Source organism: Hirundo rustica, chromosome 4 (genome assembly GCF_015227805.2).
Source record: "Hirundo rustica isolate bHirRus1 chromosome 4, bHirRus1.pri.v3, whole genome shotgun sequence".
Taxonomy (NCBI): Eukaryota; Metazoa; Chordata; class Aves; order Passeriformes; family Hirundinidae; genus Hirundo; species Hirundo rustica.
In genome coordinates, this window is record NC_053453.1 from 1,451,382 (window position 1) to 1,466,308 (window position 14,927).

Below are 14,927 nucleotides of genomic sequence, written 5' to 3' on the forward strand. Positions count from 1 at the left end.
GAGTTTGGTTTTTTTTACAAGCAACAACTTTACAAAGTCAACAACTTCAGAGCAACGCCTCTCCTCTGGGATCTCAGAACTGGAACGCGCCCAACATCCCCACAAACCAGAGGCTTAATTCTACTTATTCCAATTCTTTGCAGCTGTAGAAACGTGCAGAAAGGAAGATTTTACCTGAGCAGGGGGTGAAAGATGATGGTGATGTTCCTGGCTCCCGGTTTGCAGACAAACTTGGACCCGCCACCTTCAATTAAGTTATCATCCGGTCCTCCTGGAAAATAACGTGGAACAAGTTGTCTAACAGACCTCAGCATCCCTTGATTTTCAGACAGTAAGCGATAATTAAACATTTAGCCAGCGATAATTAAACAGGAATTAAGCGCTTCTTTCCAGGTGAAGGATGGGTAATTAACGCGAGGCTCTGCTCTCTGTGCGCTCCCCAAGCACTGCCAGGGCAGAGGGAACAGCGCAGGAGGTGTTTGGAGGTGACTTTGGGCTCCTCATTCCAGAGGTGGGGACATTTTGGCACAAACCTCACCGGACCCAGGTCCTTCACCTCGGCTGACAGACACCCAACCCCTTGGCCATGTGGTTCAAGAGTGTTTTGAAGGCCACAGTGCTTGTAAAGGATCTGGAGAGCAGCAATTCCCACAATTTTCCTGCTTCCCAGCGCTGCACCTTTGACTGGGGAGGGCACAATTCCAGCCTTGGTCTGGATGCCAGTGACTGATATTTTAACTCATTCGGTGCACTTAGCATTATTGCCTCTCCCAGGAGTTCATTCCCAACTCCTTGTAGTTCCTGCCTGGAGCTTTCCCGTCCCTGGGTTCCACCTGTGTCCAAACAGGCTCTCAGCTACAGGAAAAATAAATTTTGCAGAGTTTGGCAGCAAAACACAACTCAGGGAGCATCACTGACACACCACAGGCTCCAGGGTTTGGAGCAGCAATAAAACCTGACCAGTGTCACTCTGTCACTCCAAAATCCCTTCCACGGGCAGCTCCTGACACCGAAGTACCTTAAATTTGGATATTGGGAGAGAAAAAAGAGGGGAGTGGAAATATCAACTTCCTGCAAGCTCAGCATGTCCTGATAGCAACAGAGTCCACATGGAACCATTCCTGAAGAAAATATTTTTAGGACAACAGCCCAAACACCCCACACACATTTGGGGCTTGGAACACAAACCCTGTGAGGAACAGCTGAGGGAGCTGGGGATCTTTATCCTGGAGAAAGGAAGACTCAGAGGTGACCTTATCACTCTCTAAACTCCCTGAAGGTGGCTGTGCTCAGGTGGGGTTGGTCTCTTTCTCCAGGCAGCACTAACAGAAGGAGAGGACACAGTCTCAGGCTGCACCAAGGGAAATACGGGTTGGATATCAGGGAAAAGTTTTTTACTGAAATAGTGATAAAGTACTGAAATGATCTGCCTGGGGAGGTGGTGGAGTCACCATCCCTGGATGTGTTTGGAGAAAGACTGGATGTGGCACTGGGTGCCGTGGTTTAGTTGAGGTGTCAGGGCTGGGTTGGACTCGATGATCTTGATGGTTTCTTCCAACCCAGACATTCTGTGATTCTGTGAAATAAAGACTGGATGTGGCACTGGGTGCTGTGGTTTTGTTGAGGTGTCAGGGCCGGGTTGGACTCGATGACCTTGGAGATCTCTTCCAACCCAGTCATTCTGTGAATTCTGTGACAAACAAGTCATCGTGGAATGGTTTGGGTTGGAAGGGACCTCAAAGCCCATCCAGTTCCAATCCCATGGGGCACCTTCCCCTGTCCCAGGTTGCTCCAAGCCACATCCAGCCTGGACTTGGACACTTCTAGAGATCCAGGGGCAGCCACAGCTTCTCTGGGAATTCCATTCCAGGGCCTCACCAAAAAGGAACCTGGGCAAAGTTTGAATATCCCAGGTATTATCCAGCCCTTTCCATGTGAACTCTCCTTAAAGACTGATAATAAATAATAAATACAGAAGCCAATCACATTATTGGGACAGCTTTACAGGCAGGGAAATAAAGCTTTGAAATCAAAACTACCCCAGCAGGCCATTGAAGTTTTTGACCCCGACATCTCCTCTGCCTCCAAACAAAAAAGATTTCATCAAATGGGAAAGAGGAGCAACACAACTGATGAGGAAGTGACTCCAGCCTTCTTTTCCAAGGGAATTTTATGTGCTTTAGAACAACCAATCTACAGAAAAAGCTCTTTGGTGACTGAATTTATTTGACCCTTCTGCAGCAACGTGCAAGGACTGAGCAGGTCACCAACACCAGCATTTCCACACCCTAAATACTCCCTCTAGATCAGTTTCCTGCAAGATTTCCCATAGATTCAAAGATGGGAGAGTAAAAACTCCAGCCCTGAACTCCCCATGGAGTGGGAAATCCTGAGAAACTGGAAATCTGCTGTCACAACATTTCCCGAGCTGACTCAGCTCCTCGAACGAACCCTGAGCTTCCTGATAAATCCGACCCCAGCATATGGACTTGGGGAGCACAAAGCTACTGAAGACAGAGCTTTTTTAAACTTTCCTGATGGTATTTAGAAAGAGGCAGCTCTAAAAAAAAAATAAATAAAAAGTCCAGGGATTTCAGCTGGCAGTTTAAAGAGTGAACTCTCACAAAGGCGGCAGTTTAATCGGGGAAGAAAAGAGGCGCGAGTTCAAGGAAAAGAAAATTATTCACTTCCCCTGTTAATGTCAGATCCTGCAATTTCCACTGGGCTCTGTGTCTGAACAGAATTATTGAAGAAGCCAGCCAAGCATGAGCTGCTGAGGCAGGGATGAGGAAATGCAGGCTCCAATTAAGAGAGGGGTGTTATTCTTGCTCCATCAAGTCACCCTGCACTAATCAATATTATTGACTGGGATGAACTCCACAGCGAGGAATAAAACAATCTGTCTGATCTGCTGGGCCAGATGATGATGGATTTGAGGAGAACAGAACCTTGGCACCGAGAGAAAAATGTGCTTTTACGTCTCCTTGGCTCTCAGCCTTCCATTAGTAATCATGGGTGCTCTGCAGGTAGGTGCAGGTTACAGGGAGGAAGGAATTTTGTTTGTATTTAAATGTTTTACCCCCCAAAAAAGATGCTGAGGTGTAAATCTGACTCCTGGTGAGGCTTTGGACATCTCAACTACACAGTAGTTGTATACAGCATATAGAGTTGTACACAGCCCTACACTGCAACTTTAATGCCATTGCTCCTCCCACCTTCACTGCTCTGAACACTGGAATTTTGTTATGGAAAATCCTGGAGAAAATCCCCACCTGGAGCGTGAAGGATCGGAGATCTCCACGGGGGATTGTCTCTACCGCATCAAGGTCTGAAATGTTTTATTTACATGGACCAGCCACGACTGCCAATTCCACTGCAGCCAATCCCCTGTGCTGGGAACATCTCCATAAAATACACCAGGAATATTCCCTCACCCTGATTGATTCCACCAAGAGCATCTCCTGAAGGGAGGTGAAGGATTGTTCATCCCAATAACCCAAAACTGGCAGCTCTGCAGAAAACAGGGAGTGGAGAATCCCAGAACAGTTTGGGTGGGAAGGAACCTTAAAGATCACCCAGTTCCAAGCCCTCCATGGGCAGGGACACCTCCCATGGGCCGGGCTGCAGAGGAAGGAAGGTCCCTGACAAATCCATGGAGCTGCTCCAGGGCTGGAGCCAGGCTGGGAGAGCTGGGAATGTTCACCTGGAGAGGAGAAGGATCCAGGGAGAGCTTCCAGAACATTCCAGGGCCCAAAGAGGCTCCAGGAGAGCTGCAGAGGGGCTGGGGACAAGGCCTGGAGGGACAGGACACAGGGAATGGCTCCCACTGCCAGAGGGCAGGGCTGGATGGGATCTTGGGAAGGAATTCCTGCCTGTGCTGGAATTGCCAGAGCAGCTGTGGCTGCCCCTGGATCCCTGGAATGTCCAAGGCCAGGCTGGACACTGGGGCTGGAGCAGCCTGGGACAGTGGGAGGTGTCACTGCCCGTGGCAGGGGTGGAATGAGATGAGCTTTAAGCCCCCTTCCAACCCAACCCATCCCGTGATTCTTTAGGAAGAAAATCAAAGTTGTTTTGGAAGAAAAGAAGAGCCCCAGTGTGAAATCAGAGCCTTTTTTCAGGGAATGCCATTCCCTGTGTGCCAGAGCTCTGGAGCTCAGTCTGTCCTTACTCAGTGCAGTTCCCTGGAGCTGAAGCTCTTCCATCTGCTGTGTTTAAATAAAAAAATATTGATATCTCTTCTCCCATTCCTGGTTGGGAGGGTCACAGGCCCTGGCACAGGGAGCCCAGAGAAGCTGTGGCTGCCCCTGGATCCCTGGAATGTCCAAGGCCAGGTTGGACAGAGCTTGGAACACACTGGGACAGTGCGAGGTGTCCTTGCCCATGGCAGGGGTGGCCCTGGATGGGCTTTAAGGTCCTTTCTAACCCAAACCCCCCCATAATTCCATGAGGAGTGGAAATAATGCCTTATTTTCTGTCCTTATCAATGACCACCAAAGATCCAGTCTGGAGCGTCCCAAATCAGAACTGAGCTGGCAAATCCTGCACTGCTGTGTTTCCAGGAAAATATCCCCAACTTTCCCATCTCTCTGGAAACACCATTGCTGTAGCAGTTTCTTCTCAGGAGCAAAGTTTGCTGATTTAATCTGCCTGGTAATAAATTATGAGGAACAAAAGAAAAATAAGGAAAACTTGGCGCTGAAGTGAAATTTGTCACAGAGTTAATGACACCCTCCTGCCGTGCTGGCAATGAAGTGTGCCCACCTGAATGTCACTGCAAGTGGTGACAGAGACAGGGCCATTAGTGACAGAGCTCGATGTGTCTGAAATGGAGCCTAAAATGTCAGGCTTCAACATGAAAAAGGAGATGAGCAGCGAAACTGGAATCTCTGCAGGCGCTGAAAGTCAGAACAAACATTAGGAGAGCTCTGGCTTTCCGTTCTGCTCGGCACGTTAAAATTTTAAGTGTTTGCATGGATCTCTTCTGTGTTTACAGAAAATGTCAGAGAATCCCAGGATGGTTTGGGTGGGAAGGGACCTTAAAGATCATCCAGTGCCAGCCCTGCCATGGGCAGGGACAACTTCCACTGTCCCAGGTTTCTCCAAGCCCTGTCCAACCTGGCCTTGGACATTCCAGGGATCCAGGGGCAGCCACAGCTTCTCTGGGAATTCCAGCCCAGGCAGGAATTCCTTCCCAAGATCCCATCCAGCCCTGCCCTCTGGCACTGGGAGCCACTCCCTGTGTCCCTCCAGGCCTTGTCCCCAGTCCCACTGGAGCTCTCCTGGAGCCCCTTTAGGCCCTGGAATGTGCTGGAAGTTCTCCCTGGAGCTTTCCCTTCTCCAGGTGAGCACCCCCAGATCTCCCAGCCTGGCTCCAGAGCAGAGGGGAGGGGTGGAATTGGATGATCCTTAAAATCAATTCCCACCTGAACCATTTTGGGGTTCTGTTCTCTCGCTCTTCCAACGTGCTAAGGAGGAATCACACATTTCCCTTTGTTTTCATCTGTTCCTTGAAAGACCTGAGCACATCAGAGAAGAGGCAGCTCAGCCCCTTGAAAGATTTGCTGCACAGGTTTTAAAATTCATTGCAGGTAATGAAGTAATTTCTTTTTCTTTTTAACAACATCCTGAGAAAAGCTCTCTGTGTCTCACACAAGAGCTGAAAAAGGCTGAGATTTCTTATGCTGTCATTCCAGGAGCCATCAGACGTTACCTCATTGTTTCAGAGTTTTATCTGTCTAAATGAGTTTTATCCTCACTCCTGCCACATTTTCAGCCCTGCCAGTCACTAAAACTTTTCAGACACAGAGGTGTTTGCCTGGTAAGTAAATCCCTTTCCAAAACATCAAAGAAATATTCATTTGGGATCAATGGAGGCATCAACAATCCCAAAATCATGAGGAGCACAGGGAAAACTTCAGTTTCCTTCCCATCCCTGTGTTAGCACAGGACAGGCTTATTGATCTCTCTGCAATGCACAATTCACCTGAACAGTTCCAGGCATGGAATAAAGAACTCCTGGGCCCCTCTCCATGATCAGAGCACCTTTCCTAGGGAGCCACTCCGTGTAATCTATGCAGAAGAGAGGAATAAAGAAGAATAAAGGATGAGGCGTTGAAGCAACAATTGAGCAATCAACCCATCCTGCAAATCCAGGCAGCTCCTCCACTCCGAGGGAGCAGCACAGGCTGAGAGCAGGAAAGGAACCAGTTCCCATGGCATGGTGCTTCCCAAAAGTTCTTGACTGTGCAGGAATCAACACCGAAGTTATGGCCTGCACATCATCTCCGAGGCATGGATATTCAAATTTCATTCAGTGTGAAAGGGAGGAAAGCAAAAGATGACCAAAGAGAGTGAGAGGAATGACGAGATTTCTCTTTACAAACAAGCCCTGGGTCTGCTGGTAGATAAAACCAGCACTGAGAGATAAGAGAAACAACAGGAAGGATTCTACTGATTGATGAATGGAAAAGAAGAGATTTGCCTTTACAAACAAACTGTAGGTTTGTTTATAAATGAAATTGGATATTGAAAGATGAAAGCAACAATGGGGAAAACCCATAAATCCCATAAGAATTAAAAATTAGGGGGTTTATACATTAAAAGGGGAATCTCAGGTCTTAAGCATTTTGGGAAGTCTGTACCTCTCAAGTACCTCAGCCAATGGGGAGAGAGAGAGGGAAATGTGGCCAGGAAATTAGGATAAAAAGGAGGCTGAGTCCTCCAAAAATCTGAGAGACCCCAGGAGAAATGCCCCATGGCCTCTCCCTTTATTCAAATAAAGTGAAAGGACTCCTCTGTCTCCTTTTCAGACATAAACCTCTGGTGTTTGTGGATTAATTTTCCTAACAAGAGCAAAGCAGGTGATCATAAAACAGCTCAGCAGAGAGAAGGGATTGATTTGTGAACAGCAACTGTGAAGTTTCATAATGGAAATCTCCTGTGTTTTCGTATTTCTGTATGTTAGACCCCCTCAAATATACCTTAGAATGATCTGGATTGGAAGTTCCAACCCCCTGTCATGGGCAGGGAATCTTCCACCATCCCGGGCTGCTCCAGCCCCAATGTCCAACCTGGCCTTGGACATTCCAGGGATCCAGGGGCAGCCACAGCTGCTCTGGCAATTCCAGCCCAGGCAGGAATTCCTTCCCAAGATCCCATCCAGCCCTGCTCTCTGGCAGTGGGAGCCATTCCCTGTGTCCTGTCCCTCCAGGCCTTGTCCCCAGTCCCTCTGCAGCTCTCCTGGAGCTCCTTTAGGTCCTGGAATGTTCTGGAAGCTCTCCCTGGATCCTTCCCCTCTCCAAGGGAACATTCCCAGCTCTCCCAGCCTGGCTCCACGGAGCACACAGGACACGAACATCAGGTCCTGTTTCTCCTGCGCTGATTCCCAGCAGCGATTCACTGCACTGGCACCGAGGCTTTTCAGTTATTTTCACACAGAACCAAGCACAATTTATCATCTCTCAAATTCCTTCGCACGCCTTCAATCCTCAAACTTCATCCCTTTCAGAGAATCCCGGGGTGGTTTGGGTTGGAAGGGACCTTAAACCCAGTCCCAGTGCCACGGGCAGGGACACCTCCCATTTGTCCTAGGGTGCTCCAAGCCCTGTCCAACCTGGCCTTGGACACTTCCTGTGGCGTTTTGGGGATTATTTCAGCCACATTTTTCTGCCTGTTCTTCTGTAATGATGATTTTTGTTCCCTCTGCCCTCTCCACCCTCAAATGGTAGTGAGTGATTCCCGGCTCTGACCAGGCACGTGGGGCTCCCAATTCCCTCTCCTGGAACAGGAATGAGGGAACTGAGATGCACCAGATAAAAAAATCCACCTTATCAAGACCGACAAGAATAAGCTCCAGCCAACACTTGATTACTTCCTTGCTTGAGGGGAGAAGCAATTTAGCAGAGGTTTCTGACAGAGGAAAGATTGCACTTCTTGTTTGCTTTCTCTTAATCACCTGCTCTTCTTTTAATCGTGGCAAGTGTGAATTTATACATCAGACCGCCAGGAATAAGGGGCTGGTGGTCCAAAACACACAGGCACCCACATTTTCCCAAAATCAACGGAGATCAGAGCGATGAGGGAATGCCAGAAATTGACGGGAATTAGGTGGTAACGAGCTGTTAAAGCACTGGCAGCTGTCAGATCTGGGGTGAGGAACCCACTGGGGCAGGAAGGGAGCCTGGAGAGGGTGGAGGGACTCCAAGAGCTGCTCCCAGCTTCCAGGGCCTTGTCACCAGCCCAAACGGGGCACAGGGGAATCCAAACTGGAACAGTCAAGGGCAGGAGCACCCTAAAGCCACAGCACTCCCTGCTGACATCTCTCCGGCCACTCTGGAAACACTTTCAGCTCACCCTGAAGGTTCACCCTGTAGAGTTCAGCCCATTCCAGGATTTCCATCAGTGATAAATTCGCAGGCGTTTTCCCCAAAAGCAGCGTTTGGGGGTGATGGTCCCCAGCGTGGGGTGCAGGGCAGCTTCCGACCAAAAAACTTTCAGTGAAACACTAAAAAAGTTGGGCAGAAATTAAGGGAGGGTCAAACCAAGTGAAGTCTAACGGGTGGACCTCCAAAAACCCCTCACAGATATAAAAATGGGAGAGGAGTGGAAAGGGATTAGGACAAGCTGCTCCCAGGGCTGGAGACCCTCTGCTCTGGAGCCAGGCTGGGAGAGCTGGGAATGTTACCCTGGAGAAGAGAAGAATCCAGGGAGAGCTTCCAGCACATTCCAGTGCCTAATGGGGCTCCAGGAGAGCTGCAGAGGGACTGGGGACAAGGCCTGGAGGGACAGGACACAGAGAATGGACTGGGATTGGAAAAGGGGAGATTTGGGTGGGATCTTGGGAAGGAATTCCTGTCTGGGCTGGAATTCCCAGAGCAGCCCCTGGATACCCTTGGATCCCTGGAATGTCCAAGGCCAGGTTGGACACTGGAGCTTGGAGCACCCTGGGACAGTAGAAGTTGTCCCTGCCCATGGCAGGAGGTGGAACCGGGTGAGCTTTGAGGTCCCTTCCACCCAAACCACTCTGGAATTCTGAGCAGAGCTGGAGTTGGTGCTCATGTTTGCAGATCAAACTCTGCTTCAAACCTGAAGTAAAAGTGATTTCCCAAAGCAGGAGAGGCAGATCTGGATTCCAGCCACAGGACTGATGTGGCCTCTCTGACCCTGATCTGGTTCCTGCGATTCAGTTCCCCAAAAGGGGAATTGAGATTGTGGCTCCAACTTTCCCCTGCCAAAGCTGTTCTGAGAAATGTCACAAAAAAGGTGCCAATGTTTCATTCGCTGTTCTAAATTCATGCTTTGACTTCAGCTTTCCACTGAACACACTGAACACGTTAAATAACGTCCCAAACTGACCAACAATTCCAAAATTCCTGCTTGAAACCGCTTCTCCAAGCGTGTCCCTGTGGCGCATCCCAGGATTCTGCGCCTGCTGTGGATGCAGCCCCCGAGCCCCTTGCTCTTCCATATTGCCGTGCTGATATTCCCAACCCCTCCCCGCTCCTCTATCCCGCCTTGTCTGAGATCCAACACCATATGCATTTAAATAAGTTGCTCTTTAATGTTTCAAAACCTGATTTATTAGTTGCTCACACTCCATCTGCCTTGAAAAACGGCGCCGTGCCTCGGCTTTCACAGCCTGCACAAAAGGTTGGGGTTCAATTTGAGGCTCCTTTATCATTTGATCACCGTGTCAGCCGCATATGTAAAGTCTCCTTCCAGCTACAGAAATTGTTTAAAATGCATATTTCTCCTCTTTTTCTTAGGGTTTTTTTTGTTTTTTTGTTTTTTTTACGTTTTTTTCCTCCTCTCCCCCAGGCCACACGACTGAGCAGCAGGCACTTTGATTAATGGATTTGTCAACTTGCATATTTAGGTTTTTGTTGGTTTGCCTAAAACTCCCCGTGTACAGATCTGAGCTCTTCCAAAGCTTGGCTGCAGCAGAATTCCTTATCCCGAGCTGGAAAATGCACTGGAGCTAATGAGCTGTGATTACTCCCACCCTGCATCCACTTTTACACCCTTCTCTGCTCGGAGCTTTCTTCCTTTATCTTATCTCCTGTAGCAGCAAATGGCTCCTACCTGAATTCTTTATATCCCTGACATGTTTTCTATTCAGTTTTAATGTCACAAAGGAAAAAAAAAAAAACCAACACCATGAGGTAACAAAAAGCAAGTGAAATAAAGTAAGATATTTCCTGACACAGTGTCGTTTGCTGGTTTATTTTCTTACAAAGCTGTTTAAGTCTAAAATCCCTGTTTAATCTTTTTTTTATTTTTATTATTATTACTTTTTTTTTTAATATTTAGAAGCTCTAGGACATTTTAGACAAAAGAATTGGCTGGAATTACAGAAGGACAAAATGATTTGGGTGGGAAGTGGCTTAAAGATTGTCCAGTTTCAAAGGACAGAGACACCTACCACTACCCCAGGTTGCTCCAAGCCCCAGTGTCCAACCAGGCCGTGGACATTCCACAGCCACAGCTTCTCTGGGAATTCCAGCCCAGGCAGGAATTCCTTCCCAAGATCCCATCCATCCCTGTGTCCTGTCCCTCCAGGCCTTGTCCCAAGTGACAAATAAAACGTTGTATGGTCTTTTAGAAAAAGCAAACCCAGAATTATAGAGTAACTAAGATTGGAAAAGATCTCTGTGATCACTGAGTCCAACCAAGAGATCCAAAAGAGTTCAGTTTTTACCATGGTGGTTAAAAAAGAGGATTTTGAGGCTGGCACTCAGCTGGGATGCCGCAGCCCCCAGGAAAGCTGTCATGGGCTTGTTTTCCGTGTATTAATGAAGGAGTCGGTTCTAATGAAGATAAATTCACCCATCTTTTGACAAGTCTTGAGAATGCCACGAACCTGGCAGGTAAAACAAGGCAAAATAAATCCTCCTCGGTGATTTCACATCGGGATGCCCCCATAAATTTACACCAACAAAGGAACCTCCTGACTCCTCATCTTCGCCTCCACAGCTGGGAACAAATTCATTTTCCAGCAATATGCACAATGATCCCCACTAATAACCCAGCTTTTCCCCCCGGGAATGGCAGGGGATTGTCCACGGCAGTGCACAAAAAGCACGGGCAGGAGTGGGACCTGTCAGGCAGCATCCTTCAACCTGTTCATCCATAATCTCTTTCAGATGGGTTTCCCCACCTCCTCGTCCTCCTGGCTTTGTTTGGCCTGGAATTCAATCAAAGATGAATTAAGACTCGAGGAAACAACCCCCACCGTGGTCCCTGGTAATTCGTGAGCTCCGTGTTAATTTTGTTACAGCTTTTATTTCTTGCATTTTCACGCAGAATTGCCCCCCCTGAGACTGTCACTGATATTGGCACCAAACCCCAGGGGCTGCAACCAAACCCAAATGCCAATAAAGAGGAGGGGACTCAGCCCTCAGAGACATCAGAAATTGCAGGAAAACAGCCAGAACTTTAATCAGAACTCTTTCAAACGCAGCCAGGGATTTAGAAACACTGTTATTGTAGGATATGACCCTAATTCAGTGTTAATCAAAGCCACTGGTGGCACAGGAATGACCTGGTGATTTAATAAAACACCGTTTCGCAGCAGCCACTGTGTCAGGATCAGGATGTTTCCAATACCACAGATTCCAGGGAGAAGGCTGACCAGCCTTTTCCATACGTTTCTGTACATTTCTATCACCGGGAAATTTGACATTTCCCCCTAAATAACAACCAAGAACTCGCTTCTGTAGAAAAATCTAAATTGATTTCCTTCTGTTTCCTTTTTAATCGTTGCTCCTGCTGCACAGGTGTCAAGGATAAGGAAGCTGGAGTGGGTTGTGCAGAGAAGCTGCCCCATCCCTGGGAGTGTCCAAAACCAGCTTGGAGCACCCCGGGATTGTGCAAGGTGTCCCTGCCCATGGCAGGGGTGGCACTGGATCATCTTGAAGATCCTTTTTCAACCCAAACCCTTCTATCAGTTTATGAAAAGCTCAGGAGGTACATGTGGAAAAAAATTCAGTTATTACAAATTTCCTTACTTTTAATTTCACTTAAAAGCTTCAATGTTTAAGAGCTAAAGAAGCCAAACTTGAATGTTTCAGCTTCAACAGAAAAAAAGAATTAATTTGTGGTTTCTGATGATTCAGCAGCTTCCAACTACAGGAACTGAGCAGTTGGGAAAGTCTGAAAATCTGCAATCTTGACCTTAGAATTTCAAAATTAAAGGAAATCTCTAATCTCATGTTCAGGGTAACCAGAAATGGCAAAAGCTAGAAGTCAACTTGACATCCAGCAGATGTTTGAGAAGAAGGGAGAGGAACGACACAACCCAAAGTTATTCCGACGCCTCTGAGCGCATTCCAGGCTGCCCAAGCTGAGTTGTAGCTGCAGCCTGAAAATCCCTCTTTAAAAAGAGATGGAAGACATTCCTCACTGGAGCAGAGTGGGGAGTTCAGAAGTCCCTCTGTGCTCTGCTCCTCACCCTTCAGCTTCAAACAGCCACAAACCCGCTCGGAAAACCTCGGCTCATCAAGAAAAATCCGCAGCAGAAGACGCCGAATCTGAGGGAGGGAGGAAGGGAAGATTCCAAGAGCTCTTCCCCCACAGGGGCCACTCACAGCTGGGGAAAGCAGATAAATGTGACACAGGAAAAGGGATGGGCTGTCTGGAGCAACACTCAGGAATAAAATGTCCCACAACACAGCAGAAGCTGCAGAGTTACAGTTTCCCAACTCCTGAATTTTGAATTTTTGGGAGTTTGTATCAGACTCCTGTGCAAGGTACTCATGGGCATTGAGGAATCAGAGCATCGGTGATAATCAGGATATCCTGAGTGGGAAGGGATCCAAGGATCCAGGGGCAGCCACAGCTGCTCTGGCAATTCCAGCCCAGGCAGGAATTCCTTCCCAAGATCCCATCCAGCCCTGCCCTCTGGCAGTGGGAGCCATTCCCTGTGTCCTGTCCCTCCAGGCCTTGTCCCCAGCCCCTCTGCAGCTCTCCTGGAGCCCCTTTGGGCCCTGGAATGTTCTGGAAGCTCTCCCTGGATCCTTCTCCTCTCCAGGTGAGCACCCCCAGCTCTCCCAGCCTGGATCCCTGGGAACTGAGTGGCTCCAGCCCTGGAGCAGCTCCGGGGCCTCCTCTGGATCTCTCACCCCCAGCCAGCTGCTGGAGTAAAAATCTTTCTCCATGTGCAAGAAAATATCCAGATGAAATATTAGGAGGAGTCAAAGCTGTGAACAAAATGGTGCCAGAGAATGAATTTAAGCTGGTATAAAATAGGTGTAGAGCATTAAAATAAAGCCATGCTCTGCAAAGGTGCCACAGTGCTAAGTGCTGAGTTCTTTGTCTCTGGAGCTGGGATTTCAGCAGGAATTTTGGGAGCAGATGAAACCCCCCCAACATTCCCAGCATTCTGCTGGCAGGGAGGTGAGAGCTCTGCCAGGAGGCTGCTCCCCACTCCAGAACACAGCAGGACACATTCTCCACGGAATCACCGCGGATGGAGGTGGGAAAACATCCCCTGGGAATGAAGGACAAACCTTCCCAGGCACTGGAGGAGCTGCCTGGGTTTGCTACCACTGAGCTCAGAGACTGCAGGAAAAGAACAGGCAAGGGAAGCAGCTGAAATCCGAGAAATCCATTGTCCAAATATCCATTGTTCCTAAAATAATGGGCTCCAGGAGCAACCCTGCCTCAGGTGCTGCTTTTGACACACTTAACACACCTCAAGCCACAGCTCTGAGCAACCCAGTGCTATTTTTACATCTTTTTACCACATAACATCCTTCCCTAATGACAATTTTACACGTATCCCTGTTCAAGAGGCTCGTTCTTCATATTTTATTTTATTTTATTTTTTTTTTTTTGGCAATAGATCACATGTCCCAGTGCTCCACACTTCCACACAGGCTCCTTTCCCAACCATCTGCTTGTTGAACTAATTCAAACTATTATCAGTTTTACCTCCAAGAAAAAGAGACACTCCAAGCTTCAAGGAGAGCTCCAACTGCACCAAGGGAGGGGAAAAAAGCGGCACAAAAAAACCCGCCAGCCTAACAATGAGAGAAATGTCACGAAATAGAAATGTCAAATCCCTTAGGGTGGGGGAAAAAAAAATAAATTCCAACTCCAGTTCATCTCCAAGCACTGTATTTTGTAATGAAATTACCACTCCATAGTCTTTCCTCAGGGAAAAGCTGTTCCAACTAATCAGAGCATTGGGTTTGTTTTTTTTTTTAAAGTTCAAAACAAATGCAGGGTTGTCGATGCAGAATTCATGCCCTGGCTGTCAGGAGCTGCCTTTAACTCTTTGCAAGCAAGAAAAACCTCTGAGTCTTGTCACCAAAAGCTGGAGAATGGCTCAGTATGGAAACAATTCAGAATATCTCAGGGTTTTCATGGATTCCCAGACTGGTTTGGGTTGGAAAGGACCTTAAAGATCATCTTATTCCACCCTCCTGGTGGAGCATCCACGTGGATCCATAAAACCGGTATTTTCCATGCAAATCTTGGAGAGAAGGGGCTTTAACAAAAACAGGAACATCCTTTTCAGACAGAAACCTGAAAGTTGTGCATTAAATATTAAATGAGGTCTGTACAGAACTGTGACTGTGAAGTTCTCGGAGTTCAGCTCCTTCATCCATGATCTCCTTGTGTCACCCAGGGGATCTTTCCTCCTTCCTCACCCTCTGCCTGGCAAACTCAGCCAAATTCCAAGAGACTTTTAATTCCAGGAGCTTTGTCAGTGCCCCTGTAAACAGCCATAAATGGAAAAATGCACCAGAAAGAGATGGAAAAACCAACAAGTCGTTTTTGTTGGATAAATGAAGTGCACCATTGAAATGAAATCATCAAATGCATCTCCTCCTCCCTGCAGGTAAGTCCAAAAGTGTTGCATCTCTTCTGACTGGCTTTTCTCAAGGAATTGCTTTTTATTAGCAAAATCAGGTTTAAGAGTGAGT

At 47.8% G+C, this 14,927-nt stretch overlaps 1 protein-coding gene across 1 annotated transcript in view; it reads right to left on the reverse strand.

The window, feature by feature from the left end:
• EXOC4 (exocyst complex component 4) overlaps window positions 1–14,927 on the reverse strand; it is a 287,194-nt gene that overhangs the window by 134,952 nt on the left and 137,315 nt on the right. Inside the window, exon 10 of the mRNA XM_040062894.2 lies at window positions 175–271. Within this exon, the coding sequence (XP_039918828.1) occupies window positions 175–271 (97 nt within the window). The remainder of the gene's footprint in view (window positions 1–174; window positions 272–14,927) is intronic.